This window comes from Hirundo rustica, chromosome 2 (assembly GCF_015227805.2).
Source record: "Hirundo rustica isolate bHirRus1 chromosome 2, bHirRus1.pri.v3, whole genome shotgun sequence".
Taxonomy (NCBI): domain Eukaryota; kingdom Metazoa; phylum Chordata; class Aves; order Passeriformes; family Hirundinidae; genus Hirundo; species Hirundo rustica.
The window spans coordinates 40,609,399-40,625,550 of record NC_053451.1 but is presented as its reverse complement, the minus strand read 5'-3'; the positions used below and the strand labels follow the sequence as shown (position 1 = coordinate 40,625,550).

At 36.6% G+C, this 16,152-nt stretch overlaps 1 protein-coding gene across 4 annotated transcripts in view; it reads right to left on the bottom strand.

Annotated features, from left to right (window-relative positions):
• The window catches only part of CNTN5 (contactin 5), a 611,680-nt gene that overhangs the window by 47,738 nt on the left and 547,790 nt on the right, over nt 1-16,152 (bottom strand). For all 4 annotated transcript variants that reach the window (XM_040056169.1, XM_040056168.1, XM_040056171.2 and 1 more), the window contains exon 16: nt 5,060-5,180. In XM_040056169.1, the coding sequence (XP_039912103.1) occupies nt 5,060-5,180 (121 nt within the window). The remainder of the gene's footprint in view (nt 1-5,059; nt 5,181-16,152) is intronic.

The following is a 16,152-nucleotide window of genomic DNA, read 5'->3' as shown; positions in this document are numbered from 1 at the left end:
AAGCCCTGATTTCTCTCGAATCAAGCGCAGACCCTTTCCGTTGCCATTGGCGGGCAATTGCTCTCTCTAAAGGAAAAGGTTCACAGCTGCTCTGGGATCTTTAGGGCGTTGAGGAAAATCCTTCCAACTGTGGTTTGTCTCTCAAACTATCTGAGGCAAAAATGGAGCCGGAGGGCTCCGAGAGAGAGATGCTGCCACACTTTAAATCATGGGAAAGGTATGTATTTGGGGAGATGATTGTTTAGATTTGTGCCTGGATTTGAGCAAAGTTGTTTGTGATGAACTAAGTAATATTAATCCCATAAGATGCTTGAACAGAGATAGAGATGAGAAGCCCTCTGCACCAGTAAAGAACGGAGAAGATATCTCTGTTCCTTGAGATGAATAATTCTTTGCTTTTGGAGTTATTCATCTTTAAACAGTGACACCCCAGCATGCAAAAGTTTAAGACCCATGACCCATAAGCAGCTTGGGAACCTGCTAATGGGAGGGGTCATAAAGGCAGGTTTCCCCAGGCGACTGTTTTTGTGACAGTTAAAAACCCACAAGAGAACTGTTCTAAGTAATCAGTGGGATCCGTGGCTCTAAGAGAGACTCCTCTCTTAAAGATTGGTGAAAGATTATTTCCAAATGATGAAACTAACTGAAAATTGCAAGTTTTGTCTCTTAATGTTGTTTTGTAGGAAAGTTAACAGTTTGTAGGGGGAAGGAAGAGTGTTTTGGAGTTTCATTCTGTTTTGTTTTAGTTTTTCCTATCTTTCTTTTTCTATTCTTTTAGTGTGTGTTAACAAAACTATTTATTCATTCTTAAGCGTGAGCCTGCTTTGCTTTTCTCCTAGTCTCTCTCCCACAGAAAAAGAGTGAGCACTAAGACCATTACACTAAATTTAGCAACCAGGATTTGACAAATGTGAAACCACTACACCTACATATCCAGGTGCTCATTTGTTTGTCACCTGATTTCTGTGCGCTTGGCTCCTCTGCCCTAGAAATAGGCTTGAACATATCTTGATTGCACCTAGCAGCCAACTGCAGGTATAGCGTGCTTTTAAGGGGAAAGTGTGATTCTGAGTCGTGGTAGGAGACAGATAAAAAGAGTTATCCTGCCTCATAGATGAGCACTGCAACTGCTGAGCTAAGTTGAAAGTGACTGACGTTGCCTCTTCTGCCTTAAATCAGTTCTGGCCTTTGATCTAAATCTTCTCTCATCCTCCCCATATTCATAGAGTAAAGGACTCTCTGGGGACCTCTACAGAATCAATGTGTGTATCTTAGAGGGGATAGTGGATCTCAGATGAATAAAAGGTCATGACTTATTTTTTAAGCACCTAATAGTAAGAACAACCTGATAATGAATTGCAGAGAATTATAGAGCTGTATTTTGGAGAGGAAATACTTTTGCAAGTTAGATAGTAGCTTACTTGAATATAAACAGATGATGCCACATATGTCTGGAGAGCCCACCCTTGAAGGTCACTGTTGACCAGCATGAGATAACCAAAATACCACTCCAAGAATAAAATGCAAGACATTTAATTTGGAAAGTTAATGTACTGCTTGACAGGTCCAACCACTGGCAGTACATCTCTTCCTAATGAAACTCACATTACTGGCAGCATTTGAAAAAAAATTGCTAGGGACCAATAAAAAGTTTTTCTTACTTCAATATATATAGTTTAATCACATTTTCTAAGCACTTAGAGAAGTATTTGGAGGTTTTTTTGAGTAGTTAGTGCTGATGGGACTTGAATCCTGATTTTGTCCAAACATGACATAGAATATATTTTTATATACTCTTTTGAAATATTCCTGAAAGAGATTCACTAGGCCACAAACATTACTGAAAAAAGTATTAGATATGTTTTTCACTGCAAATTATCTAAAATCAAGACCCGTGAAGTAGTGAATTTGAAAATTTAAATTTTGAGTTTAAAAAATGCACAACACATTATAGAAAGTTGCAGAATAGAAACTTGATGCTGTCTTTGTTTCCTTTGTTTTTCACACGCGCACACACACACACACACACGTATATGTGAAGTAAATTCAGGAATGTTACACCATTAATTACCTTTTTGTGAGTAATTGGACTCAAAGAAATTGAGATTTACTTGGCACAGTACATTCTCTGTTCTTTGTATTGTCTTTCATTGGTGATATTTTTTGAATGTAACTTTCATTGTGTAATGCAGAGTGAAGAAGAACAAGGGCAAAAATACTGACATTCCCTGGCATATATTCAAGGGAACTTTCAGTAGAACAAGTAGTTTCAAAATAGATAAGTATTGTTTAAGGATACTCTGTGCTTTCTCCTCAATAAATTATACAGGGATTTATTGAAACTTCCTTTAAAACAGTGGTGAATGTCTGTCTGTTAAAGATCAGGATGTTAATTTCTAGCAACATAAGTCCACAGAGCTTGTTTCTGCTTCCTCCATCTGAGGAGGCTGCAGCGAGGTATAGTACTCTTCCCAAGCACTTGTAATTAAGTTCTGACAAAAAGTCCTTTGACATAAAAATAGTGAACCAGTTGAATGCATACTTCAGTTTAAATGTAATCAATTTGCTGGTGGCACTAATTCTGATATTTATGAATATCTAAAGGAGGGGGAATGAGATTATATTAATTTAATTTATTCTCCATGTCCAATTTATTTCATATATAAACACTGTAGGAAGAAAAAAATTTCAAGAGAAAATTACAATGATTTATTAAAAACCTTATAACTCTACAATAAATGTAATTATTTAAATGGGGGTATATGCTGGTATGATATTATCACTGGCATTTTCTGCAGAGGCAAAAGGAGAGAGCGTAAGGTCAGAGCAAAGGTGTGCTGTAGGTTTGCTTATATCAATACATAAAAGAGTTCATAACAAAGCTTCTGCTATCTCAGTTTGACTATGGTCTGTAACATTTAAAAGAAAAGGATGCTTTGTAATACACATAAAATGAAATTGTTTTAACTATAAACTGCGCTGGAAATAAAGAATAATATGGCTTTGGATTACAAACTTTATGGCATGAGTTTTCTTCATAGAAGATAACTTCGTCAGGTAGAATTCTTCAGAGTTAACTGAAATATTTACTGAAACATCTGTTTCTGCCGGTATCTTCTCCTAAGCAATGCCCAGTATCACCAGAAGCTAAACATAAAGAAGTTTGAGAGGTGCTGCAATTTGGGATCATTGGTGTCAAATCGCACACCACTAAGCGCACTCTACAGGCTGAGATTGGAGAGAAAAAAAAAAAAAATAGAGATACTGAAATGAAAATTAAGTTCCTGTGAAAGTATAAGGAAGGATAGATTAGATTCTCATAAATATTTTTGATTTTTGCACTGTTGATATCTGTAATGACTAGTCATTCACAATTCTACACTGAAGGTGCTTTAAACATTTTCTGCAATACAACCCAAAATTTCTTGCTCTATCTCAAAATTATCCAGCTGTAGAAACAACAAGAGGAGAAAATTGTAAGCAAGGTATATTTGAATTCAAATTCCACGACAAAACAGTTATAGCTTTTACTTCAATAACATGGTGACATGGTGATAAGACTGACATAAATGCATCTTGATACTACTCACAATGCCTTTTTAAAAATTTAATCTCAGACTCCTTCTTTAGAGAAGAATTTAATTTCTACAGGAAATTCAATCAACTAATTTATATAACCATATTCTTAAAAATAATTTTGTAATCAGTCTATCCTAGATAATAACCTAGATAGCAACCAATTTAAAGTTGAGATTGCCTTGCCCATCCATAGATCCTCCAGCTCCTCTCTGAGGCAGACAAAGGTAACACAAAAGGCCTTGCATAACCCAGATGGATGAATCAGATTTCATAAGGCAGCTAAAATGGTATTACATGGTGAGTCAACTGAATACAACCATCCCAATAGCGCCATAGCTTATAGAAATCTGATGATTCTCAAAATGTCTTTATGGAAATATTTAACTATTACATTCATGAAAATGTGAAGAGCCCTGCAGTCAGCAGGAAACATTCTTTATCATTTATCATTTAAAATATATCTTTACCTTAAAAGTTGTGGATATCAAGTCTAAAGACATTGCGGAATGTGATAAAATAAATATTTCTGAAATATTATAATGCCCAAGTACTTTTTTTTTAATCTAGAGTTTTTTCAAATGTTAATAAAATATCTACCTTGATTTATTATTTCATAAATGTATTGTTCACAGCAAGGCTGCCCATCTGTGCTGCCTAGCAGAGATCCATCTCTCTTGGTGTTGCAGGGTCCACCAGTCGTTCTTGTAGCAAGTGAACTGCAAATCCTCAGATGCCCTCAGGCACACACACACAGGTAGTACGGAATGCACAAACACTCTGCTTAATGGAAAGTACAGATGGTGCTGGTGCTCTGCTTTACTGTAAACAAGTCGGCATCCTCGGTATGATCTGGGGTCCTTCAGGAAAAGGACTCTGTGTTCCTGTGCATAATCAGGAACCGTCAATGTCAGGTGAAACAACAGATTATAGGACTGGGCATAAAGATGCAGTAGACAATTGATGGTAATAATTCCATGGTGAAAAACCCCAAATTCTTGTGATATTATGGGCATTTTGTTTCATTGTTCATATGTATAATTTTACAAAAGGCTGCATGGGCACACCTCGGAGATAATGAATGGATGTTCCTAACCTGCTAAAGCTAAAATAATGGCTTGACCATAAGATGAAATGCAAAACATCACATAAAATAACAAAGAGTTCATTATACCTACCATACACAGGTGTGTGAAGGCTAATTGCCTGCATTTTAGCTAATCTGGTATACCTTTTGTGCTGTTACCTCTCTTAAAACTGTCTATTAACCCACTGTCCTTTGTTTCTTTTTGCAGTGTCTGCAGGTCAGCTTGTGGTGAAACTGCCTTCAAAGACAGCAGGTTAATCACAAATGGCTTCAATAACATAAAATCTGAGGACCACTTCATGGCAGAGTTGTCCCTGAAGCTCACTTTTAAGTAAGTCCCTGGTAGAGCTGTGTGTGGTGATGGTGTTTTTAGGGGTGAACCACAGGCATACTCACCCCTAACAAGCAGCTCTGTCTCATCTGACACGGTGTCCGCTGCGGTCTGGACCCTGCAACCATATCTCCCAGCGTGCATCAGGAGGATGTTCCTGATCATTAAATCTGCAGAGGACGCTTGCTGAAACAGGGATGAAGTGCCAGTTTAAAACTCAGTATATCTGTGTTCAAGGTATTTCATAAGGATGTTTTTTGTACAGTTTGAGTAACTCTCGAATGCAGCTTTCATCTTACAAAATGTGTGTGTTCTAATACCCTCTTGTGAGGATTATGAGAACAGTGCATTTACACAATTATTAATAGGGATTAAAGAAGAGAATTTCAGGTTTTTAATAACTTTGACTTTGCTTAAAGCACATTGTGCATATTTGCGTGCTCAAAGAGAATTATTCCAACTAGTACAAAAAAAATTCATTAAGCAGATGAGCGGAAATATTTTGGATGCTATCTGTGGTATTAAAAAAAGTCCTCTTAGAAATTAAGAACTTTTTTCCTCTCCCTCTTTACTGCAATGCAGTGGTGTTTGGAATATGTCTTGCTACTATGCTAGAATTAAGATAACTTGAAAGATAATATTGATTGATTTTTTTCATTAATAAAGAGGAAATTAATGCTAAATATAATTGAGAAAATATTGTCAAATTATCATCCTTCCTGATGAAATCTGTACGTATTTAAATTTGAAATGTGCTAAATGTATATAGAGAGTATAAAGAGAGAACCAGTTCAAATTTTAATTTTTTAGAATTCTAGCCAGCAGTCATTACAATTCCACAAAGGTCAGTTTAAGAAACATTATTTGAGCATAGACATTTCCCTTCTCAGATGTGGTCTACTTTGCTAACCAAGCAAACACTGACAGTCTTTCCTTGAACTATAAATTTCTGTCCCATGGAGTGGTTCTAATTTGAGCAATTTTGATCCTGAGTAAATAGAATTCTACCCTGCATTCAAAATAAAATCTTACTAGGGGTGTGAGTATTGGTACTTCTCTAGACGTGTCTGAAATCTGTCACTGAATCCACCTAGATTCATATTTGCCTGGTTTTTGGCACATATTCTGTTCTCATGCAGACACACTCAGATCTTTACCCTTATTCATTAGCAAGTTATGAGCTCCCACTTTATAACCAGCCATTCATATGTGCATGACCTTGTTCTTCGTAGGATTGCATTTCTTGTCTGCTCCCATCTGTTATTTTCATCATCTGCTATATTGGTAAGATGTCCAATTTCGTACCATACAATTGTCATTTGCATACTTCTTTCTTTTGTGCCAAGGTCATTAATGACAAGATGAAATAGGATTAATTTCAAGATCCAATCTTCTATAATTTAGGTTTTTTTCTTTTTAGGCAGAAGAGTTCCTTGGCACACTTCTTCAGTCAATCTTCTCTTCATTTACATTTTTTGAACTAACGTTGTAATATTCCATGTAACATCAAGGAAAAATCTTTACCAAAGGATATTCAAATGCAAAGAAGAAAAAGAGAGGTGGAGACATCAAGGCTGCCTCTGAGGCCAGAGTGAATATGGGCATGATCTATAGCTTAATAACCCTGTAGATCTAAGACTGTGATTACCGTGGGAGTGTTTTGGCTTCTGAAGTGGCCTAGATAATGATGTTGCTGAAGGGAAGATACTCAGACCAGTCAGACCATAATGCAATTCTTATATTCTTGCTTTGGCATATGAGAAATCACAGCAGTGGAAAAGTATATCTCAGTACTCTACAGGTTGAAATGCAAAAGAGGATACACGCCTACCAGGAGTCAAATTCAGGATATAAATTTTTTTAAGCTGTGTAATGGTAGCATTTACTAGCTATTGAAACGGATTGCTCAAGATCATTAGAGATCTTGGTGCAAAGCTTTAGTTATTAAAAGGATAAGTGTGTTTTGTTGTAAAGTGTGAGGAATAGTGTAATGGATAGCCACAGTCTGATTTCATTGCTCAGGAGCTGTTAAAAAATTTGGCTGTCACTCTAACTTTCAGAGGGTTCATGAATGTGTAAATCCTAATATTCTTATCAGGAAAAATATATGTATTTCATCTGCACACCTGTGTAACTGGGCAGACAAGCAGCAATTGAAAGAAACATTACTGGAAGTGGAGAGCAGTGCAGTACAATAGATCTCTATGAAACACTTTTATTACAACATAACATGATGTGCAGCCAGCATTCCTGAGGATGTGTGAGTGGATTAAACACGCTGTTTAATGCAGCTAGGTGTATGCTCAGACACGGGATTCTCAATCATAATCAAGAAAATAATGACACATTTTAGCTCCCATTTAGATAAGTAGGAGATATGTTTGACCAAGGACTCTAAAAAAAACCCCAACACATTACTGCTGTTCAGTGGCATTTATAAAGTGGTCTTCATTAATTTTACAGACTCTTCCAAGTCTTGCAAGACAAATTATTTGTTCATTAATTTATCCTGTAATGAGAGGCTCTAGGCCACAAAAAGTTCTGAGGTTAAAGTGATGTTCTGGCTTTCTAAGTATTAAGAAAATTTCTGCACCTAGTCATTGTAGTTGCTACTTAAACTTGAACAATTACAGTCCAGTTAGGAAAACAAAACAAAACAAAACAAAACAAAACAAAAAAACCCACCACCAACAAACAAAAAACCCCAAAACCTACTAAGTGGGAATGCAGCAGAGACTCCATTAAGAAAAGTATCTACAGTCAGAAACTCTCTTGTGCTTTCAGACTTCTGTCAGCGGAAAAGATGTGATACTTCAGCAAAGCAGAGACACTCACTTCCCCTTGGGGGAAGACAAAAACTGGGTGATACAGAGGCAAGCAGTGTAGGAAGGTCTCTCTCACCTGGGCTGACATGATTTAGCACACCCTGGAGTACCAGCAACTTTGTGGTCTCAATTTTATTCAAAGCTGAAGCTAGTGGCATTTAAATTTCTTTGTCTAAGTCTAAATTTTGATGCTATGTGTTTTTAAAGGTTGCCTTTTATTTCACTGATTTTATGCTCTTTCGTGACAGAGTATATTTTGCAAGAAGTGTGTTATTTCAAAGTAGCATTTTATTAGAAAAATCCATATTCCTTGGTGTGCTGAGCATCATCTATTATCCATTTAACCAAGTACCAGTGCCTTAATCTCAGTATAAACTACTACTGTGTGAAATGTAGATTGTATTACACTAAAGCTAAAACTTAAAAGAAAACAAAACAAAACTGATAGGTTCAACAACCAACTTTTGCTGATTTTCAGGAAAGCTAAGAGTGACCTTCAAGGTCAGCATTAGCTACAGATCTGCTGTACACTGTTGATCTTTATTAAGCAGCAAATAAATAATAACAGAGCTCAGACTGCGATCTATCATGCCTAATGTTTCTCTCCAGGACTACAAATTATTGTACCATTCATATTATGCTCCCAAGCATCCGATTCATCTAGTTCTGGGCAGCTCCAATGCTGAGTGATGTGTCAAGCTATGGCTCTCTCTGCTTCAGTGTGGCATGTTGTCTGAGGTCATAGTCATGTCTGCAACGTTTCTAGTTAGTTTTACATGTAAGATATTGCTTGAAACTATTTATTTTTCAAAAATTGGTGCCACCTGTGCATTAGCATTTGTTTTTGATGTGGAAATACTTCCCCAAATTAAAAAAGGCTCCAAGGATCATATAATATGCATATTTTGCTCAGTAGTAATGACATAATTGCATTTGCCTTCTGCACTCATTGTCCTAATTTTGGGGGGTTTGCAGGAAACAAACAAACAAACAAAACCAAACAACTAAAAAAAACCAACAAAAAAACCACAAACCACATTTTTCAGAGGATTTACTGTTGGGGAATTACTATATCTTCAGCTATCTCAAATACCCACAGACGGGAATTTGTGTGTGGATCTTTTTTTTTTTTTTCTCTTTTCATCTAATAAATCTTAAGAGGTTGTTGTGGGAGCCTGGATTGATACTAGTTAATTACTCAATCAATCAATCACTAAACTGCCCAGGTGCAGAAGGTGTGTATGCCATCACCAGAGGCTACAGCTTGGTGTTGGATAAAGTATGGGAAGAGGCTGATGAGAGGCAGATCCTGCAAGTTAGGGTCCTACGTTTTACCATGCCAAAGTCCTTACAGCCATGACTAGCTGTGGAAATTCCCTTCCAGAGAAGTAGCAGGCCTTTCAGACACAGCCTGAAGGAATTTATCCCTTCTGGTGGGCCATAATTGACTCAGTTTCACTGATACAAGAGGCAGCTGTGATGTCTTAGACTTAGAATGTGTTGTAAACCATCAGACTCTTGAAGTGTCCCGTGATCCAAAGTATTACATCATCCACTGCAAAATTCCCTGCCCCAGGGGAGGTACTTGGGCATGTCCACTCAAACCTGAGTAAATATAAATCCAGTGGATTTTATGTTTCCCCCACCCCTCGTGCCTCAAGACAGTGACAATCACTTAGACTAGCCTGGGATCCTCACCACTGAGAAGACCAGAAGAAGAGAATCCATGCAGTGGTGACATATTTTCTGTCTCTCTGTCATTCTCTTTCTCTCCCTGTCTTCACTCTCTTTTCCTATTTCTTTTCTCTCTCCCCCTCTTTCCCTCACATTTACTGTTAAATGAAAATCCATACTAATGACTTTGACATATGGTCTCGTTTGCACCTTAATTTGGGCAAAGACATCTCTATAATTTTAATTACCAGATCTTAACAGTTGTGAGTTACTTTGCAATAAACAACTTTTACATATGTTTCTTCCCTCAAATGAAGAGAATAAAACTTACTCTTCCCATGAGAGTGAGCTCATTGTCCTGAGCCAGTTGCTAGGAAACCTCTCTGTTAATCTGTCCATTTGCTGAGTTTTTCTCTCTAAACCGAGCTGGTCCATTCAGTGTATCCAACCTTTTCTTCTGAAGACTTTGCACAAGAACAATTTCTAATCTGCCTGCATTTGAAATGGAGCTCACAGTTACACCCTAGAGCACTTTCTTAATATCTAGTAAGTCTTTTGTTCCCTTCTCCCTATCTCTTCCATGAAAGAATTACACTTGGGTTTATTATTACATAATTTATAATATATGCTCAAACTACAGAAGCATATGTGGAAAATATATATGAATTATCATTATTTTTTCATTGTATCAAACCCAGCTTTCATTTAATCTGCTTCTAATGCTGCTCATTTTCCACATTCATTGTTGTACTTCCTTTCTGCACTCCAACTGCAGTTCTTTGAACGTAGCTCTGATTTATCTTGGAAAGAGGGACAAAAAGCCAAAGAAGTTCATAATACTGGGTAGTTGGTAGAGATGACGTGTTGACCCACAGCTCTCAACTTCTGCACTGCAAGGGCTTGGGGACTGCCTATTACTGTGCAGAGGATTCAAGCTGGGAACTCAGCCTGGACAACATGCGGTGAAGACTGTCTCTTTGCCTGGGAAGAATGTGTCTAAAATGGGTAATGAGAATATTACAAATGATCATGATTCAATAAAAGTTTAAATCAAAGGGAAGAAGAGAGCGGGGAAACACTGACTGCCATCACAGGAAAACTTCTATGATGAAAGCCAAAGTGGGGTTTGTGCCATTTCTTTACTATGACTACAGGGTTTTATCAAGGTTTGCTGGCTGTCATCTGAATCTCATGACAGTGAGAGGTGAGAATGCTTTCCTACAAAGTGGTTTTTACACAGAAGACAGTGCTTGGGAAGTACTAAAAGCCTAAAAAGATTCTATTCTGTTTAAACTGAGAACAATAAAACAATGCTGTGTCAAATAAAAAGGACTGAGATTTGATCCTAAACAAGAATGACCTGGGTTGTAAATGATAGCTTTTTCAATTTAAATGATCATTTAGAATATACGGGTGTTTTTACATATTACACACAGGTTAGGTGAATTCCTGACTCATGTATTACTTCATTTAGAAAAATAGCCTTTATCAATTAAATTCATTTATATTAGATTAGATTGAAAAATTATTTCACAGTTGATTTTTTGCTATATTTGAATGGCAGTAGAGTTTTTATTTTGGTGAGTTTATCTGAAGCAAACTAATGATTGTACAGAATAAACTTATGGCAGCATTATCTCTGTACCATCAACAGTAAGTGAGAACCTGCAATCCAATAAAGTTCTTTCGAATAATGCCGACAATTTATATGTACATTATGATGGATTGCTGGCTTGAAGCCAAATTCTGTCCATATTGTGTTTAGGACAATTTAAGTACCATTTCATGCAAATTTTCAGTTTTGAACATGCCAACTACATCTGTCTGCTGCTTGTGATGATCACAAATTGCAAATATTTGAACTTCTAAGAAGCATCAGGTTTCATGGTATTGATAATGAAAAATTATATTCTGAGCTCTATCTTTTAATCATATAAGCACATTTGGAACAAAGAAGATGAAATCATTGTTATCAGTTTTGTTGTGATTAATGGTATGTGGTAGGATAATAATAGTAATATAGCAGTATCCAAGCTGATGCAGATTGACTCAAGCATGCATGATAAAACAAAATTTGCATTTCTCCTGTCTAAAGGAAGTTAAAAATATGGCTTTACTTTTGAGAGTCCTTAAGAATCATCCAGGGGGAGTGCAGACCCTTAGAGTGGCAGTACTTATGAGCAGTTTGCATAGACAAGGCAAGAACTATGAAAAGAGTTGTTTTCGTGAGCACTGGTGGCTTTGAGTGGATGCCAGAGAGTGAAAGAGTGTTGAGAGTGAATAGGGAGAACTGGAATCATCTTGAAATGCTTCAAATGCATCTCAAGTGCATCTTCAATTGCTGCAAATGAGTTTGATTAATTCTATTGAAAGAAGGCGGAAAAAAAGATGAAGTTAAAAGAATATCAGCTGTCAGGTGGTATGTCATGTACTGAGGTAGTTTTGTGAAATCAAGGAATTAACGAAAGCATGGAAAAAGCAGTGAGAATGGGAAGGAATGAGAAAAGAGATGGGATATGAAATGGCAAGCTTCAGGACAGAGAGGCCCACTGCACTCCTGTTGCTAAATTCATGTTCTTTATTTGATATTTTATTACCATGAGAAAAAGGAAGAAAATACCTCTAGAGGCTCCCTCCAGTGCAGTAGGTGACAGTGAAAATTATGATTATGTTTTCCTGTTTTTTTTCCGCCCCTAGTGTTATATCATTTTCTTTTGGATCTACTTAAAATTCCTATTTATTAATGTTAATTGGAATATGTTAATTAAGAGCAGTTGTTACACAACGATTGATTGTTAAGATTCTTAGTATGTGTATTGTTGGATAACATTTATGAAGTATTCATGTGGACATTATCTACTGTGCTGCATACTGTTTCTTGGTTTACCACACAAGAGACAAAGATAGGGGGCAAGAGGTAGAGGTGAGTTTCAGGACAGTGAAAGCTTCTTCCCATGACACTTCTCTGTAACAATGCAATTGAGGTTTGCAGGTGCAAGGCCTCAAGAATAAAACCAGAAGATTGGGAGTGTAAGAACTGAAATGGAGATGTACTGCCAGGAGGGCTTTGGAAAGCACTGCCACAGCGGTTGGGTAGAAGGGCTGCAGAGCTGCAAGTGTAAAATCGGCAGCAGAGCTCTAAATGGAATCTTTGTTAGGAACTGATATTGATCAGCTGTTCAAACAATCGACTCTGCTGTTATCGCCCAGATTAACACTGTGCCAAGCAGTTAAATGATCCATCAGCTCCAAGTAAACAGAGGGAAGAATGGACTGTCATGAAATGTCTTTTATTTATCCTAAGATTTTTTGCATCAGAATGCTTTTTATAAACAAGGAAAGGTACAAAATACCACAATGGGACAAATCAGTAAAAATTATCTGACTGTATTTCTTGACTTATTACAATAATTTTTTAATAAAAATTTTTCAGGAATGTTAAGAGGCTCACATTTTCCAAAATTATTGGTTATCTCCCTTGTCTAAAATAAAATAAAATAGAAGAATTCAGAGAATTGTTAAGGTTGGAAAAGACCTTTAAAATCATCTAGTCATGCCATTAACTCAGCACTGCCGTGTTCACCCTTAAACCATATTCCCAAGTACCACATCCACACTCCTTTTGGACTTTTCCAGGATTGGTGATTTCATCACCTCCTTGGGCAGCTTGCTCCAATGCTTGACCACCCTTTCAGTGAAGAAATATTTTCTAACATCTAACATAAATCTCCCCTCATGCAATCTAGTCACTTCCCCTCAGCCTGTCACTTGCTACCTGGGACAGGAGAACAGATCCCCACCTCACTACATCCTCCTTTGAAGTAGCTGTAGAGGGCAAGCCTCAACTTCCTTTTCGCCAGGCTAAACAAGATAAGATGTTGTTTATCACCTCTGTCCCTTACTCTCTATTAATAGCCAAAGCCACAAGAACTTGCATCCAATGATTTACATACTTTTTTTGATTCTAGGAAACGTTTGGAATGCCTCTTTCTAACACAGCATGAAATAAATTCATGAACTGTTTATGTCCTGGAAGCAATACATGGTAAAGTGCAGTATTGCACTGTGGTCTTCATTGTGTTTGGATTTTGGTTTGTAGTTTGCAGTCATAGAATTTGAAGTCCAGAAGTCCTTATTCCATTTAGTACCCTACCTAATTTATAATAACTATTTATTACCAAGAGACGAGATTTTTAAAAAAAAATTTAAACTGCTCCGCATTGCTCAAATAGGTAACTGCTGTAGCATGACAAGCGGGAAAAACCTGGTAATGAGCATAGGCTGAAATATCTAGAGATTAGAGTCGACAGTAATGGCTGTGTTCATCCTCTTCCATCAGCAGGAATGGATTGCAATAGGCAGTGAAACAAATTGGTAGCAATGACGCTGACCTGGCAGCTTTACCCTGAACAGAAATTCACTGTGCACAGAGCTTGTCACCTTCTGCAAGGCTGGTGACAACTATTGCTGTTTTCCTATCTGGGGAGGCAGTAGGGGTGTTACATAAACCCCCCATTTAATTAACCTTGTTTGGGTTTACATCCAATAAAGAGGAAAGACATTATACACAGATTATCCCTCACAGAACCTAAAATATTATCAGGTCTTTTGTTAGACAACATAGGACTTTACCAATGCCAAAGTATTCTGGTTTTATATAATCCTTGGCATTATTGTTCTTCCACCAAATGTACTGTGAAGTTGCATATACACGATATTTGAGATGTTCTCTTTTCCTAGACTGCGATCAGCAGTCATTCCAGTGAAATTCAGCTGGTCCATTTTCCTTAATATTCCCTTCATACACAAGTTGACATCCTTATCATACTTATATTTTTGCCAGGCAAATCCTTGAAGTACCTCAACTGGTATTGGTACTAAATCATTGATAGCTCAGCAAAGAATGGCAAAAAATACCTTCGGTTTGTATAAAAAAAAAAAAAAAAAAGCTTATCAAAATAAAAAATTACAGCACCTTTTTTTTTGGTACAAAACCTACTGATATAAATCAAAACAAGCAAAGTAATATTTATTAGTAAGAGAAGATTTTCTTTTTAATTGCAATTGCTCAGGTTCATGAAGTTTTAGTAAGTGAAAATTTATCTACAGCCCAATTAATGTTACTTTGGTGATAGCTTTTATAACACTGCATTAAGCATCAAGATGCTCATCACACTTAAAGCTTGGGTCTGCCACAGTGAAAGTATGAGCTCTGCAACCAGTGATGAGAAGTTTACCGTGGCTTTATTATTAGAAAAACCCATTTAAATAATGTTACATTTGTCAGGCTTTAAAACAGATAAGCAAACTGCAGGCAGGCCTGAAAATATTTTTATCTGATGAAGTGCATGCAGTGCATGCAGAAAAAATGGGCATAAAATTCTATTACTTCATTCGCACAAAGGATATTATTTTTCTTAAATGTACTCAAAAAGCATTTTGTTCAGGACCAACTCATACAATTTTGAAGTGTTTCATTCAGAAGAGCAAAATAAGGGATATAGATACAACTCTATCAGACTTCAAGGTCCTGTTTTCTTAATTCGTAAACCTGTGGCTTTAATACATTGCGTATCTCAACTTTGAAACTGGATAGGTTAAAGGAGATTCCATGAGAGCAAAAAAGAAATTTTATCTTCCTGCCTGGTCATGCTTTAGATTTTAATGAAGTAAAGAAATACATTTCTAACCTTTTGATTAATTTCTCATTCTTACGTAGGTATCAGAATTGATAATGAGATACAATTGACAATATTCCATAAATTAGTAGGTGTGGAAATTGTGGCAAAACACAAAAAAAATTTGCTTTATTACCATAGTTGCTATTACCACTTTCAAGGTTTTCATCTCTCAACTGATCCAGCTTCATTTCAGGACAATGCAAAATCAAGATATTTTTACCACTGCTTTAAAAGAGTGTCAAAAGACGTGTCACATTTTGTTTCCAACAGCATTCAGAAAATTTCCATGACAATTGTCCTAAGAGGGCCATGTTTTGTTACTTCTGTTCTGAAGAGGAATGTAGCTCCTCACCTCTCATCCTGCCTGTAACCTTCTAACACCTATTTTCAGTCCTCTTCCACCTGATCCAAGCCTACACTTCCACTCTCTCTTTAGGATGAAAACCAGAAATATCTTGACATTTAAATGAGTAAGGAATCCAAGCAAAAAAAAAAAGCATGGTCTGACCATCTTGTAAAAGCAAATGGAGCTAGTCCAGTCTGAAAATATCAGGGTTTGCTGCTTCATTTTGGTATTTCTTTAGAGTTGCATATAATTTCACTATTTCAACATGATTTTAGCAGTGACAAGGTAGGATCTAATTCTGAAATATTTTGCAAAATAGATAATGCTTTTATTTCCAGATTGATTATATTTTCTGATCAGATGAAGTTTGCAGTTTGTTAAAAACTATGTTTTAGGGGAAAAAAATATGCTTATGGGTCTCTAGAAATGAAAATTTAAGATTTTTACTTAATAAACTACTTTTTAAAATCCTCTTAGTCACTTAGTCATTTAGACACTGTATATTGACTTCATTATGAGAGTCTTGCTCAGCCTGGAGGAGACTGAGGTGAGAGCTTATTGCCATCTACTTCCTTATTAGGAGAAGCAAAAGGGTAGGTACAGATCTCTTCATACTTGTGACCAGTGACAAG